Source organism: Arachis ipaensis, chromosome B1 (assembly GCF_059453495.1).
Source record: "Arachis ipaensis isolate K30076 ecotype BB chromosome B1, ASM5945349v1, whole genome shotgun sequence".
Taxonomy (NCBI): Eukaryota; Viridiplantae; Streptophyta; class Magnoliopsida; order Fabales; family Fabaceae; genus Arachis; species Arachis ipaensis.
The window spans coordinates 4,479,116-4,493,151 of record NC_142436.1 but is presented as its reverse complement, the minus strand read 5'-3'; the positions used below and the strand labels follow the sequence as shown (position 1 = coordinate 4,493,151).

The following is a 14,036-nucleotide window of genomic DNA, read 5'->3' as shown; positions in this document are numbered from 1 at the left end:
AAAATGAAAGAAAAATAAAGAAATAACTACAAATGAATAGAGAAGGGCTTCATTTTTTTGAATCCCTATCGAAATTGACTATAGCAAGACAACTTTGCATAACTATATTTATAGTTGATTTCTAAATAATTCATTAACATCCAATATCTAGTATCACATATACATGTGTTTCTTCTTTACTGTAAACCAATTGTTGGTATATTCAATTGGATTCGAGAGTTTAATTTGCCCTATAATTTAACAAATCCAAAGTCTAATTTGTGAACCAGAATTGTAAGCATGCATTCATATTCTGAACATGTACAATATTATTATTGATAGCGAACATAACAATCACCCCCATTTTTTCAGCTATATCCAAACACAACACATGGGGCTACTTTGGATCTAAATATTCTCTAATAACAATTAGATTGAAAGTGGAAGAGATCTAAAGAACAACTCCTAAACTAGTTTACTTTGTTACTACAATTTGGTCTTACAATCAGAAAATGACACTTCCGACCAATATGGAAGTGAGGGGAACCGTGAGGTTGTCGTCGAGTTCAGTGCTGATAGGAAGGGACTCGACAAGTGCCGTGACAACAGACACAGTTAGAAAACCCAGAACCAACTTCAAGCTTCCCTCCATGTATCCAAACCACGAAAAATAACTCATATACCTGTCAAAACAGTAACCGTTAACAACGGCATGATTAAATAGATCTTACCTTGTAGTGCAAAACAAATAAAAGTAAATTACATTGACCTCCTCTATGATATCACACAGTACACGACAAGAACCTCCACTCGTGCCATATTTACGAAGTTAGTATCGAATTTTAAAAAAGAGAGAGTGCCAAGTATCATATAACCAAAATCTCAGGTAGGTTAGTTTACTTTTACAAACAAACAGACATCAAGTGTAATGTCGTCTAACCACATGGAACGAAAAGAGTCCATAGGAAGTTACCCGACGGAAGTTAAGAATCCAGCTGCTGCCATTGCAATTGAACCAGCATAGGACTTGTTTCTATTGTAAGGAATCTTTTTATCGCCAAATCGCCTTCCGACAATGTCAGCTAGGCCTGACAGCATATAAATAATCAGATTCTCCTCTAAACCCTAAGCTCTAAACTTTAACTTAATGCGAGCTATAACATTGCTTAATTATTATTATATAAATAATAATTTAATGCTTATAAGTGATTGGGCATAGAAACATTACCATCTCCTGCGCACAGATTGCAAATTGCAGCTATGGAAATAGGTGAAGTTCTCCAGTATATTACCGATGCCAAAGTAATGGTAGCAGCATAATATAGTGGTCCTTTAAGGAGTTCCCTGGTACAGAGGAAACACTGAGAAATAGATGAGAAATAATGCACACGAATGAAATCAATTATCAAACATTAGAAAACCATGCAATCCGTTATCAAACAATGGATTTCCATCATCTTCATTCTCCAAAAGGGCATGTCACAGCCAAATCGTGTAGCATAGCAGGTAATTTACATCTCAATCTATGCCTTCTGTTTTCACTACATATCCTTCTCTAACTTTTCTTTATATACCATAACTACAGATAAGAAGCTTCCATTTCAATCATAATAACCACTAAGAGATAACTTTCTTGATAGAATTAACTTTAAAATGAGCTAACAATTATTTTTTTCACAGAATCAAAGATTCTCACAGGTTTTATTGTCTACAATATTGAAACCTGTAATCTCCAAATCTACTCATTGATTTCACGGTGGCCTCATCCTTGTATATTCCAAGCCCGATAACAAGCATCCGAATTATATTGATACCCGGAATAAGAGAAGCTAAGATGGGTCCCCAACCATCAGAACTGTAATGATTGAACAGCATGATTCAACAATGGAAATTGTAGCATAAAAAAAAAAAAAAAAAAACTGAATTTTGAGCTCATTAGTTCATGAACTACGCCATTACCTGTACAGTGGCCAGCAGAGCATGAATATCAGCCCAATGCTTACATGCACAAGTTTCCTATTCAATTTCTAAAAAAAGAAACAATTGATCACAAATCTATAGTTTGAAGAACAAAAATGTTCAAAAACCAAGCACTACCATCTTTGAAAGATAGCACTCACTAGATGCTACCGGCCTACTACACAATGAAAGATAATACAAATCTTAAGTTATGAATTTAATAGAGAGCAACATCTAAGGAAGTCAGGAACTAATACCAACAAAAATCTCATAGTGACAGATTCCAATAATCTCTCTGAAAAAATGCAATGTGTGTCAAAATGAACTTGCACATGTAACAATGCAGATGAAGGGGAAGACCTATCAGCATATTCATAATAAGTGTTACTAAGGCATCTAATAATACATTTTTTCTATTCCCTGTAAAAGAAGTCAAGAAAAGACATAGAAACAAAATAAATGCTTTGGATTCATAACTTGATTTCTACTATCTTAACTATGGAAACAAAAAATCTTTAAAATCTATTTCTTGTTCCTACTTTCGGTTCACCGAATTCTGAAAACTGAGGGAACTAGGAACCAAATAAGAAACAAGAGATGTTTCTTGAACACCCATATTTAAGATGTTCAAAATAACATCACTCATTGAAGAGAACATGAACTTTTGGGATGAAATTTGAAGAACAATAAATGGAAACAGGGGAAAAAAAAGAAAAAAAGAAAAAACAGAAATCAAACAGAAACCTGCCTAACTACTCTGCATCAACCTTGACTAAAACTAAACAATTGAATTCAAAATTCCTCTTCATTATGCAAAGGATCACAGATATGCATTCAATTAACAAAGGAAACACTTCATTAATGCTTAGCTTGCAATGATTCCTAAACAATGTTTTTTGTTACCACTTTCCAACTAACCCTATTGTCACACTAAACCCAACTACCATTGAAATTGCAAGAAATGCAAAAAAGGGGAAAGCAAAAAAAGAATCTCTTTTTTAATCTACATACCCCAAAAATTGAGATAATTGAAGAATCCAAAGAAGGCGTTTGAAGAAACCTGGTCAAAGAGGGATCGTTTAGCGGTCTCTTCAAACAACCTAAGGAAGGAGAAGGCGATAGCACCAGACACAGCAAGAGCACAGATGTCGGAGACTAGAGGGTTTTGGTGGAGCATGGTTGCAGGCACGGCGAATTTCCGGCGAGCTTGCGGTGGTTGCGTTGTGAGAGTCAAAGAAGAAGAAGAACAGGGTTTGAAAAGGGTTAGAAATGGGGTTGAAAAAGAGGAGGGTTTAGTGAGAGAAATGGGAATGGAAATGTGTGTGAAACGGTGAAGTGGGTCAAATCTTTGAAAGCAGCATGTGAGGGTGGTGGTGCTGCTTCTACAAATCATGGTGAGAGTAATGGGAGTGTGAGTGAGAGACATGCAAAGGTTCAATCAAACACAAGTAATTTTTTATTGCATATTTGCATCCGATTCAGTTCAATTGTGTTTTGGTTTAATTCTGTTTTTGGATTTTTAACTAAACTACAAATTTAGGTGCAGTTATTTTTAAGTAAAATTAAAAATTAAAAATTATTAAATAATTTAATTGATTGAGTTGTGATCTAACTATATTTGAATTTCCATGCATATCCAATCTGTCTTTGGTTTTAACATCCTATTGAATCTACCGTATTGAATGAGAATGAGAACTGTACTTCTGAAGTTCTGAATTAGGATTAGTTAATTTTTTTTTTTTTTACATCTGATTATATTAATTCTGCTGACAAATTAAAATTTTATCCAATATTTCTATTTTATTCTTTTATTCTTGTACCAAAACTATGAGCAATATTAGATAGGAGATACAGATGAATTTTCTCAATTTCTTTAGTTAATTTTTATGAAGTATGATTTTATATTATAAAAAAGTTTTTAAATATATCAGTATACCAATATTTCAATAATTTTTAACGGTTGATTTTAATTACATATATTATTTATATTTTTTTTGAACCAAAAGAAGTTCAACATAGTAAAGTGGAGCAAACAAACTAAACAACAAGTACTACATAGAAATACATAAAATTTCTGTCATTTCTGACATTGCCATCAATAACCAAAAGGATCACTACCCGTCTATTCTTTGTAGCTCAGAAACGTCCTCCTTTCTACGAACGTAACACCTGCTTCTTTATTATTGAAAATCCTAGCATTACGTTCCATCCAAATGTTCCAAATCACTGTAAAGAACTCAGTCAGCCACTTCTTCTGCTTTTGTTTTCGCTTATGCCTGCCAATTCAACTCTCAAACAGTTCTCTTATGGTTCCACGAATAGCCCAATCTTCACCAAAAGACCTCAACCAACTGCACCACACCTGCCATGTTAGTTCACATAGAAAAAATAAATACTGCACTGATTCTATATCCTTCTTACATAGTACATAAATATTATCACTGTGAATAATAACGTCTAGCCTACTCAATCTCTCTTTGGTATTAACTCTACCCACAAGCACAAACCATCCAAAAAACTCAATTCTCGGAGGTACCACTCCTCTCCAAATTGAACTTGTGAAACTGTAGCTCGTTATCTCATCTGACAAAGTCTCCGATTGTAGGATCTACATAACAGATTTGGTAGAAAAAATCTCTTTACTATCAAACTTCCACACCATATTATCCTGTTTACCATCTGACAACTTCACCGGCCTTAACCTCTCATGAAACTGGTGGACAAGTTCCAGCTCCCATTGGAACAACTCTCTTCTCCACTGGAAATTCCATATCCACTCGAACCCATCCCAAAATCCACAATCCCCTATCATAGATTCTTGTTGGTTTGAAATAGAAAAGAGTCTTGGAAAAGTCACTTTCAGGGGCCACCTTGCAACCAATTATCTTTCCAAAACAGGGTGCTCCTTCCATTCCCTACCTCCATCGCCAAGCCAGTAAGCATTTTGTCTTTTATCCTCTGCTCTTTTATATTTAATTGACAGATGTCTTTTCAGGGTCCTCCTTTAACCGGTAGCTGCTGCATTTTATTGACGGAATTTATTACCACTATAGCTACTTTAGCGGCTCAACCGGTTACTCGAGAATCCCGATTATTCCATTTCCTGATGCTAGCAATGTACAGCGGTCAAATAGGACCTTTTTCTTGTCAAGACATTTTACTTTTTTTCATCATGTGGGAATTGGAATTAATTCCAGTTTATATACTTTTATCCATGTAGGGGGGAAGAAACGTTTGTATTCAGCTACAAAGTTTATTTTATACACTACGGGAAGCTTTATTTTTTTATTAATGAAAATTCTAGGTATCGGTTTATATAGTTCTAATGAACCGATACTAGCATTACAGCAGGGTTCAGGTTGTTACACGAGCATACAATTTTCTTCCACAAGGGGCAATCCTCTTTTGAAAACCGCCACCATCACTTAAATAAGAGCGCTGTATTCCGAAGCATGGCATCTCCAACCCCCAACCCCCAGCCTTTTTCGGTGCCTGAACCATCTCCCACTTAACTAAAGGAATACCATCATTACCATTTTCCTTACACCACATAAATCTCCTTTGCAACACAATCAGTTTATCCGTAACCGCCTTTAGCATCTTGTACAGACTTAGGTATTATATATATTATTTATAATTAAAGTTAATAATAAAAAATTATTAAAATATCAGTACATCAGTATATTTAAAAAAAATTCATATTATATATATATATATATATATATTTTTTAAAGTTTACTTAAGTTTTACATCGTGTGAGTTTACATTTTATGAGATTAGTTGAAAAAAAAACTTGCGGGCATAAGAATAGTGAATTTTGAATTTATAAAACAAAAATAAAAGAAATTGATTTAAAGCTAATTTGATTCACATTTTTTTTTTTTAATGACTAAAGTTAAGTTATGTAGTATAAATTAGGAACTAATTTAATTCACTCATAACTATGATAATTAGATGATATATGAATAAATAATTTTAGAATGCGTAATTCTAAATTAAAAGGTAAATAAATCGTATTATAACATATGATACTATTGTGTATATTTATATGTTGTGTCATTCATACATCATTGTTTTATTACAAATTGCCAAATTAAATTATATTATGATACATATCACTAATTGTCTAAATTAATACTTCAGCATGTTGTTAATGAATAACATCTGAAAGACTAATACAAATCTATACATGGGAATTTAAGGGTATTTTAAACTAATTTCAAATTTAAAACTGTTTCAAATCATGGATAAAAATTCAGAGATAATTTTAGATCTTTACTCACTTCTATGCTAACCTTTCGTTGCACTATCTTGTCTTGATAAGCTTAGTTAACAAGTAACAACTACCAAATATTCTAAACGCAACTACGTAACTCATATAGTAGGGTCCTACTAAGCTGGTCCCATGTGACTTTCCATCCCCTAACTCATGCACAACTACGAACCTCATATTCTAAACGCATCTCAATGGTTGATTGGTGGTTGTAATTATAGCAATATGTCCTTTTGCACTATACATGCATGGGCCACATAGGGGGCTTTTTTGTTTTTTGGGCTAGATAATTAAATTGGTTTGGATAAAATTTAATCAATTCAATTGTTTTTTTTTTCCAAAATTAATTCTAATTTAAATAAATTCAATTTAAAATTTTATTCTATTGAGATTTTTTATTTTAAATTTAAAATATTTTTATAATTTAATTATTTTTTCTTAATTTCTTCCACTTAATTTTTTTTAATATTTTTCATCTTTGAACACATTTTCTCTTCTTTCACCATTTTATTTTTTTTATTTTATTTTAATTCGGTTAATATAACGTATACCTATTTTTTTTTAAATATCTACACATATATATTTTATATGTTTAACTTAGATTAATGACATAAAATATTTGTTAATCTGCTACGTCTAAACATTTTAAGTAAAATTGTGACAATCATGACATTAGTAAAAAATAGAATAATTTTGTCTCATTTTAATGATATTAATTAGTTGCTATAATTTGTTGTTAATAACTAACTTTTTTTTACTTACTATATCATTAGATCACTCAACAAGTTAGTTCTTAATACTGTGGCGGATTTAAGGAGTCTAAAGTGGCCATGGTTCTCCCAATTTTTTTAAAAAAAATTAGTACTATTAATTTATTATCATTATATAATTAATATATATATATATATATATATATATATATATATTATAGATTAAATATATTTTAGTATATTAACATACTAAAAAAAATTTACATGTTAATAACTTAATATGTATAAATTATAATGTGTATTATAATATATTAGTAGCAATTAACAAATAGGTTTAAAAAATAATAAAAACCTATAAATATATAAATAATTGAAAAGTTATTGAAAAATATAGTTTTGGATTAATGTAAAAAAGTAACAACTATAAAAAAAATTCTTATTTTGACTCTTTATATGGCAACAATAACAATTGAATAGATTTTTTAAAGAATAAAAATTATTAAAATAAGACTTTAAAATAAGATAAAAGATAAATTTTTAGCAGATTATATGATTGTATATGTTGAAAAAGAGAATTCTTTAAAATTTATTTCAGATGATAAATTGATAATTTTAGTTATATAAAATATCGTAAAACAAATTTAAAAAATACCAAAATCCTAAAGTATGTAGTTGAATGTTGATTTCTATATAATATAATTATTAATTTTGACCTATATACTATAAATTATATTTTATTGACTTTTTGTTATGATATATTTTAATTTATTTTGTATTTAATTTGGACCCTCTCTTATACAATTTCTGGATTCGTCGCTGTCTTGATAGTTCATATTTGTTTTTTTGTTGTTTTGTCATTGGAATCTATCATGAAAAACCATTTAATTTTTTAATTAATAACAATATTTTTTAAATTTAATGTTTTTATATTAATCCAATTTTTTTAAAGAGGTGAACAAATTTTAGTTGAAAAATATAATTTTTTAATTATTCATATAATTTAATAAATAATTATATTTATTATTTAAATATGATATTATATTAATAAAAGATTATGTTGTCCATTATAAAATTTTAATTCATTTGATAAACATTCAAAACACTAGAATTCAGTTTTATAGTTTTTTTAATTCATTCAAAATACTAGAATTCAATTCTATAGTATTAAAAATTTTCGAATAGACTGTAAATAATCATTTTTAACCACAAAAGATTCGGACGCAGTTAAAACTTATAATAAAAAATTAAAATTAAAGTTATACTCATACAAGATAAGTTTCATTCGACAAAAATGACCAATTATTAAATTTTTGTTCATAATTCTATAAATACCCTTTTTTTTTTCTTTCTTCTTTATCTTTCTTCAATAACTACCATTATTTTCGCCGTAAAATCTACCATTCCACCATATCTACTCCCACCTCTTTTAGAGAATTGCATCTTACCACAACCACCACAAGAGAACTCACTCCCTCCTCCACGATAAGGTGCCACATGGACCTAACAGGAAAGGCGGGATCCTCTTAACGGCGAGAGTGACGAGGTTAATGGCGATGACCTCACATATATAGCATGTAATTTGTCGTCATATATAGTCTGCTTTATTTGAAGTCTTCATGGAGCATTAAAGCTAGTTCATACATAATTAATTTTGGGTTAGGTCAAGCTTTTTATAAATTTTTTTTTTGTCCACTCTATTTTAATATATTTGTCTAACTCTAACCTGTTTATAAAATCACTATAAAAAATTAATAGTATAGCAATCGATTTTAGCAATCAAAAAAATTAGTTATTAATAGCGACTGATTTAAGAATTGATACAAAATTTTTAGGACCAACAAAAATAGTGGTCGCTAAATCAGTTACTAATAACAACCGATAAATTTTTTATATAATCATAATAAAGTTGATCGCTAAAATCAGTCACTATTTTTTAATTTGGTGACTGAATTAGCAACCAAAACAAAAAGTAATGTCTTTGGGACTGTTGGTCACAAAATCGGTCGCTATTTTTTATTTTAGTGACTAATTTTGCAATTAATAGTGAAATAGGGTGTACAATTGTTTGGTCGCTAAATCGGTTCCTAATTATTAAAATAGCGACCAAATTAGCGATGGATAAGTTTTTATACAATTAGAATAAAGTTAGTTGCTAAAATCAGTCACTATTTTTTAATTCAGCGACCGAATTAGCAACCAAAACAAAGTAATGTCTTTGAGACTCTTGGTCACAAAATCTGTCTCTATTTTTTAACTTAGCAATTGATTTTACAACCGATAGAAAAATAGGGTGAAAATTGGTTGGTTATTGCTAATTCGGTCGCTAAGACTGTGGTCGTTAAATCGGTTGCTAATTGTTAAGATAGTGACTATTTTAGCAACCAACAAAAAATTACTGTTATAAATTAATCGATCACTAAATTGGTCGCTAATTTAAATAAAATAAGATAGTTACTGAGTTATCCTCACTAAACCTAACTCACCCTTTCATTAAATATAATGGATTAATGGGTGTGCAACATTATTAAATGTCAATATTTAATTTAGCTTCGTCGGTAATACATAGAAGTAAATATCTAATTCGATTTCTGTCTATTTTTGAAAAGAGAAAATGATTTCTGTCCAAAAAAGTGATATTTCGACCACTAACAAAATTATTTTAAAATAATACGACTCTTCTGTCAAAAAACATGTTAAATTGTAACGAAACATTAATTTTATGGGAATTTTATTTGTAATTTGTGAGATTTTAAACCTCTACAAACTATTACTAAATTTAGTGGTGATTAAGTGAAAATAGACTATTATAGAAATTAAAGTGATGTAAAAAAAATAATAATTACAATACGAAAGTTTATAAAAAAAAAAGTGTCACACAAAAAATGAGAGAAAAGAATGATAATCTTGACGATGTTGCTATCAGTATTGATAGTGGTAGAAGAGATAATGAGGATGACAAAATATGATTATAGAATTAAAATAATAGAAGTAGCTAAAAATTATAAGGATGATGATGAGAAAGACAATATAATAGTGATGATGGTAGTTGATTTTATTATAGAAAAAAATTTGTGGGATTTAAAACCCCATAAATTATAAATAAAAACAATAATTATTTTCGTGCTATTTAATGATTTTTTAATAAAAGGATTGTATTATTCCAAAATAATTTTATTAAGAGTCGAAATGTTCTTTTTTTTTATTTGGATAAAAATCACTTTAATCTTTAAAAAAATAGACAAAGACTGAATTAGGTATTTACTAATATAATTATTTTTTTAAAAAAATAATTTTAAATATCGTTAATGACTATCATGACGTCTGTAACGTATTTGCAAAATTTAAATTTGATTTTAATTCATTAATATTTACCAACGACCACACTGTCGGTAGTGTAATTTAAATTCAATAAATAAAATAAATAATTTTTTATTTACAACCCCAGTAACTTATTTCAATATTTAAAAAATAATTTAGCTGTAAAAACATATTTTAAGAGGATAATAATAAAAATTTTTTAAGTTTTTAATCCATTCAATGTATGAAATGTCAAAATAAAAATTATCTTTTCATAATATTTAATAAAATATTTTTTATGGTAATCTTAATTAAAATATAGGACAAATTACCGATATAAACTATGTATTGGATAAATTTACATGATTCAACCAAAGAAAAAAATGTTACAAAAATTTACCAAAAATATATTTTTATATAGTTCGAATTAGTCTAATTCAAATTACACACACTCAAGCACTAATTTGAATCAACATAATTCGAATTACACACTAGTTCAAATTAAGGTGATTCGAATTACACCCACAAAAACTCACATACTAATTTGAATTGGACTGATTCAAATTAGTACCCGGTATATTGACTCATAGTAATTCGAAGCATGCTGATTCGAATTATGGAATATTTGCCAAAAATATTAAAAAAAATACTATTAATATAAAAAAATATACTACAAAACATATAAAAAAAATTATAAATATTAGTTTAACGTGAATTCTACCGCATAAATCTAATCCTATAGCAAAATTATAATTACAACGAGTACAACTAATATTAGTTTTTATACTTTTATGGTAATCTTAAAATGTACTTTTAGGATATGTAAATACAAAAATATTATGTAAACACAAAAAATACTATGTGAATACAAAATATTAGTCACTAAATTAATTATTATATTTATATAAAAATATATCTATTATTTAATTTATTTTTAATATATATTTTATATTATAATATATTATATATATTTGATAAATGATTTTTTGCGTATACATTAACATAATTATTGTTTGCCAATATAGTCTGCTTTGAAGTCTTTACGGAGCATTAAAGCTAGTTCAAACATAATTAATTTCGGTTTTAAGTCAAGCTTTTGGTATGAATTTTTTTATCCACTCTTTTTTAATATATTTGATTTAAAATATTTGTCTAATCTGTTTATAATATTAATATTTTATCAATTATTTTTAATAATAACTTTAATAAAATTAGTGATAATTAAAAAATTGTAGATAATCACTTTTTTTTTTGCATTTAAGCCAATATTAATATGCCATCTTTTTTTTTGTCCATTAAAAATATTAGTCTTTTATCATTCTCCTTTTTATTAATTAATATAAGTATAAGAGTAATTTATTATTGTGTTATGTATATTTTATATTGTTTTTTTTTACCAATATCTTAAAAGAAAAATGCTAGATAGTCATCATAATTTATTATTTTTTTATTATTATTTTTAGTCATTAATCTAATTTTTTTAGTCAAATAATAATTTAACAATATATTTTAACTTATATTTTTAAAAATTAATAGCTAACCAATGACCAAAAATAATAAATTTTGATAATTCTCTAATACACCTCATCTTAAAATAAAGAGAATATTTTCCGTTACAAAAAAGAAGGTTGTCAGAAAAAGCGTACGTGCGGAGAATAAGCTAACTAATAAGGAAAAACAATAAAAGAAACCACGACTAATAATTAATTGCTATTAGGTATTTGTTATGGTGCGTAAAAGTTATTGCATAATTGCTAAAAAAGGTTAAAATAATTAATTCTAAATTTAAAAGTATAAAATTAAAAAATTAAAAATATTTAAAAGTTATTATAGAAAGTAAGTTAGACAAAAGTTAAATATCATAAAATTGGCCAATGGACAATAAATTTAGTAAAGTTTGTATTTTAAAGTAGAGTAAACTATTAAAATGATAAGTTTTGCTAACTTGTGTCTTAAGGGAATAGGTTACACATACTATAAAAAAATATTTTATAAAAGTTTTTGTAAATTTTTTTTATATTTTCAATGCATTGAATACATCAAAGTATTAAAAAATTTCTATTATTATATTTTTAAAATGTGCCCTAAATTAAATCCTAAAATGATATCTGAAAGTTTATATAGTTGACAAAAATAATCTTAAAAGAAATGAATAATAAATAAGCCATGAAATATTTAAAAACATGATAAAAAATAAATATTAAATATATTTTTAAAAATTTTTTAAAGATCATATTTTGATACAATTTTTTTAAATATTATTAGAAAAATAAGACATTTTTATAGTTAAAATTTGGTGATTTTACACCAAGTGAATATTTTTTAATAGTTTTTTTGTGAATGATCGAAATGCTTTAAATTTTTTAAAAATATTTAAAGATCAAAATTTGCTCCGACTTTTTGTTTGCATCTTTTAGATAGTATATTTACACAAAAATTCGAATCAAATGGATAAATTATTTGCTAAATACAAAAGTCATTTGTCATTTATAAAATAATATGATATTTTTGGTTATTTTGATCATATTTTTAAATTATTTGTAGACTTATTTGTTATTTGTATCTTTTAAAATTATTTTTATTAGCAGTATGAACTTTCAAACACTATTTTAATAGTTTACTGTTCAGTTTATTATCTTGCTAACTTTTTAAAGATACTAGTCTAAAAATGGCAGTAGTTAAATTTAACAAAATAAAATAAAAGTTGCTTATAATAAACATAAGTTATAATAATAGTATTTGGTGAAATATCTTTTAAAATTTAAATAATTTCAATAGACATAAATATAATAAAAAATAAAAAATGAATTTGGATATTTATTAATATATAATATTATATTATTTTTTAATTTTAAAAAGTATAAATTAGATTTTGAAAATATATTTGTAGTTGCTTTAAAAAAATATGTTATTCTACTAAAGATAAAATAAAAATATAAGTACATGATTTTTTTACTCAACTCTATTATATGGACACAAAAAAAATCACCTTATAAGAAAAAAAATTTAGTGTTCATGAAAAAAAAATTGATTATTCTATTATAATATATTTAATTATTTTGATGGTTGATTATTTTGTTAATACTATGTGAAATAACATATAAATATACACAAATATATGATGAATGATTTGATACTTATTTTTAATATGGTTTAAGTTTTACACCGATAATATAAAACATTTTATAAAATTGTCCAATCATATCCATTCTTTTGAATTATCATTCATGATTATTGTAAAATATAATTTTTTTATAGTAATATCCCAAATCAATCTTTAAAAAATTTGTAGTCAGACACTTTAATTCTCAACAAACTTTAATAATCAAATTAATTTTCAAACTTTTATTTTGTTAGACAAATCAGTCCATATACATCTATCTAAAACGACTGTCGACTGATACAAAAATTTTTAAAAAAAATTATGTCTTTATTAAATAATGATATAAACTGATTTGTCTAATTTTTTTAATCAAAATTTGACATGAAGATAAATTTGTTTAGCAAATAAAATGTTAAAGACTTATTTAATGATTAAAAATTATCGAGGATTAATTATCCAACTAAAATTTTTTTAAAAAGTATCAATTTAAAATTTTATTCTATTTTTTATGATATAAATTATATAATTAAATATATATAAAGTTATTTTATATTAATAATATTTTAAAATAATTTTTTTAATATTTAAGATATTTTGTTTTAATTTACCAAATATAATACGAGTATGATTGGAGACAAGTTTTTTAATTTAGTTTATTTTTAAAAAAGAGAATGAAATGCCAAATAAGTGCCGCATGAATATATCCAAATTTACA

At 26.5% G+C, this 14,036-nt stretch overlaps 1 protein-coding gene across 1 annotated transcript; it reads right to left on the bottom strand.

Annotated features, from left to right (window-relative positions):
- Positions 1-288: 288 nt before the first annotated feature.
- FOLK (Phosphatidate cytidylyltransferase family protein) lies at positions 289-3,416 on the bottom strand. Its single transcript, XM_016352402.3, has 6 exons — positions 2,999-3,416; positions 1,939-2,006; positions 1,703-1,834; positions 1,208-1,323; positions 953-1,067; positions 289-662 (listed from the first exon to the last, which is right to left on the bottom strand). The coding sequence occupies exons 1-6, from the start codon at positions 3,362-3,364 to the stop codon at positions 485-487; spliced, it is 975 nt and encodes a 324-aa protein (XP_016207888.1). The 5' UTR covers positions 3,365-3,416; the 3' UTR covers positions 289-484.
- Between the last annotated feature and the right edge of the window lie 10,620 nt (positions 3,417-14,036).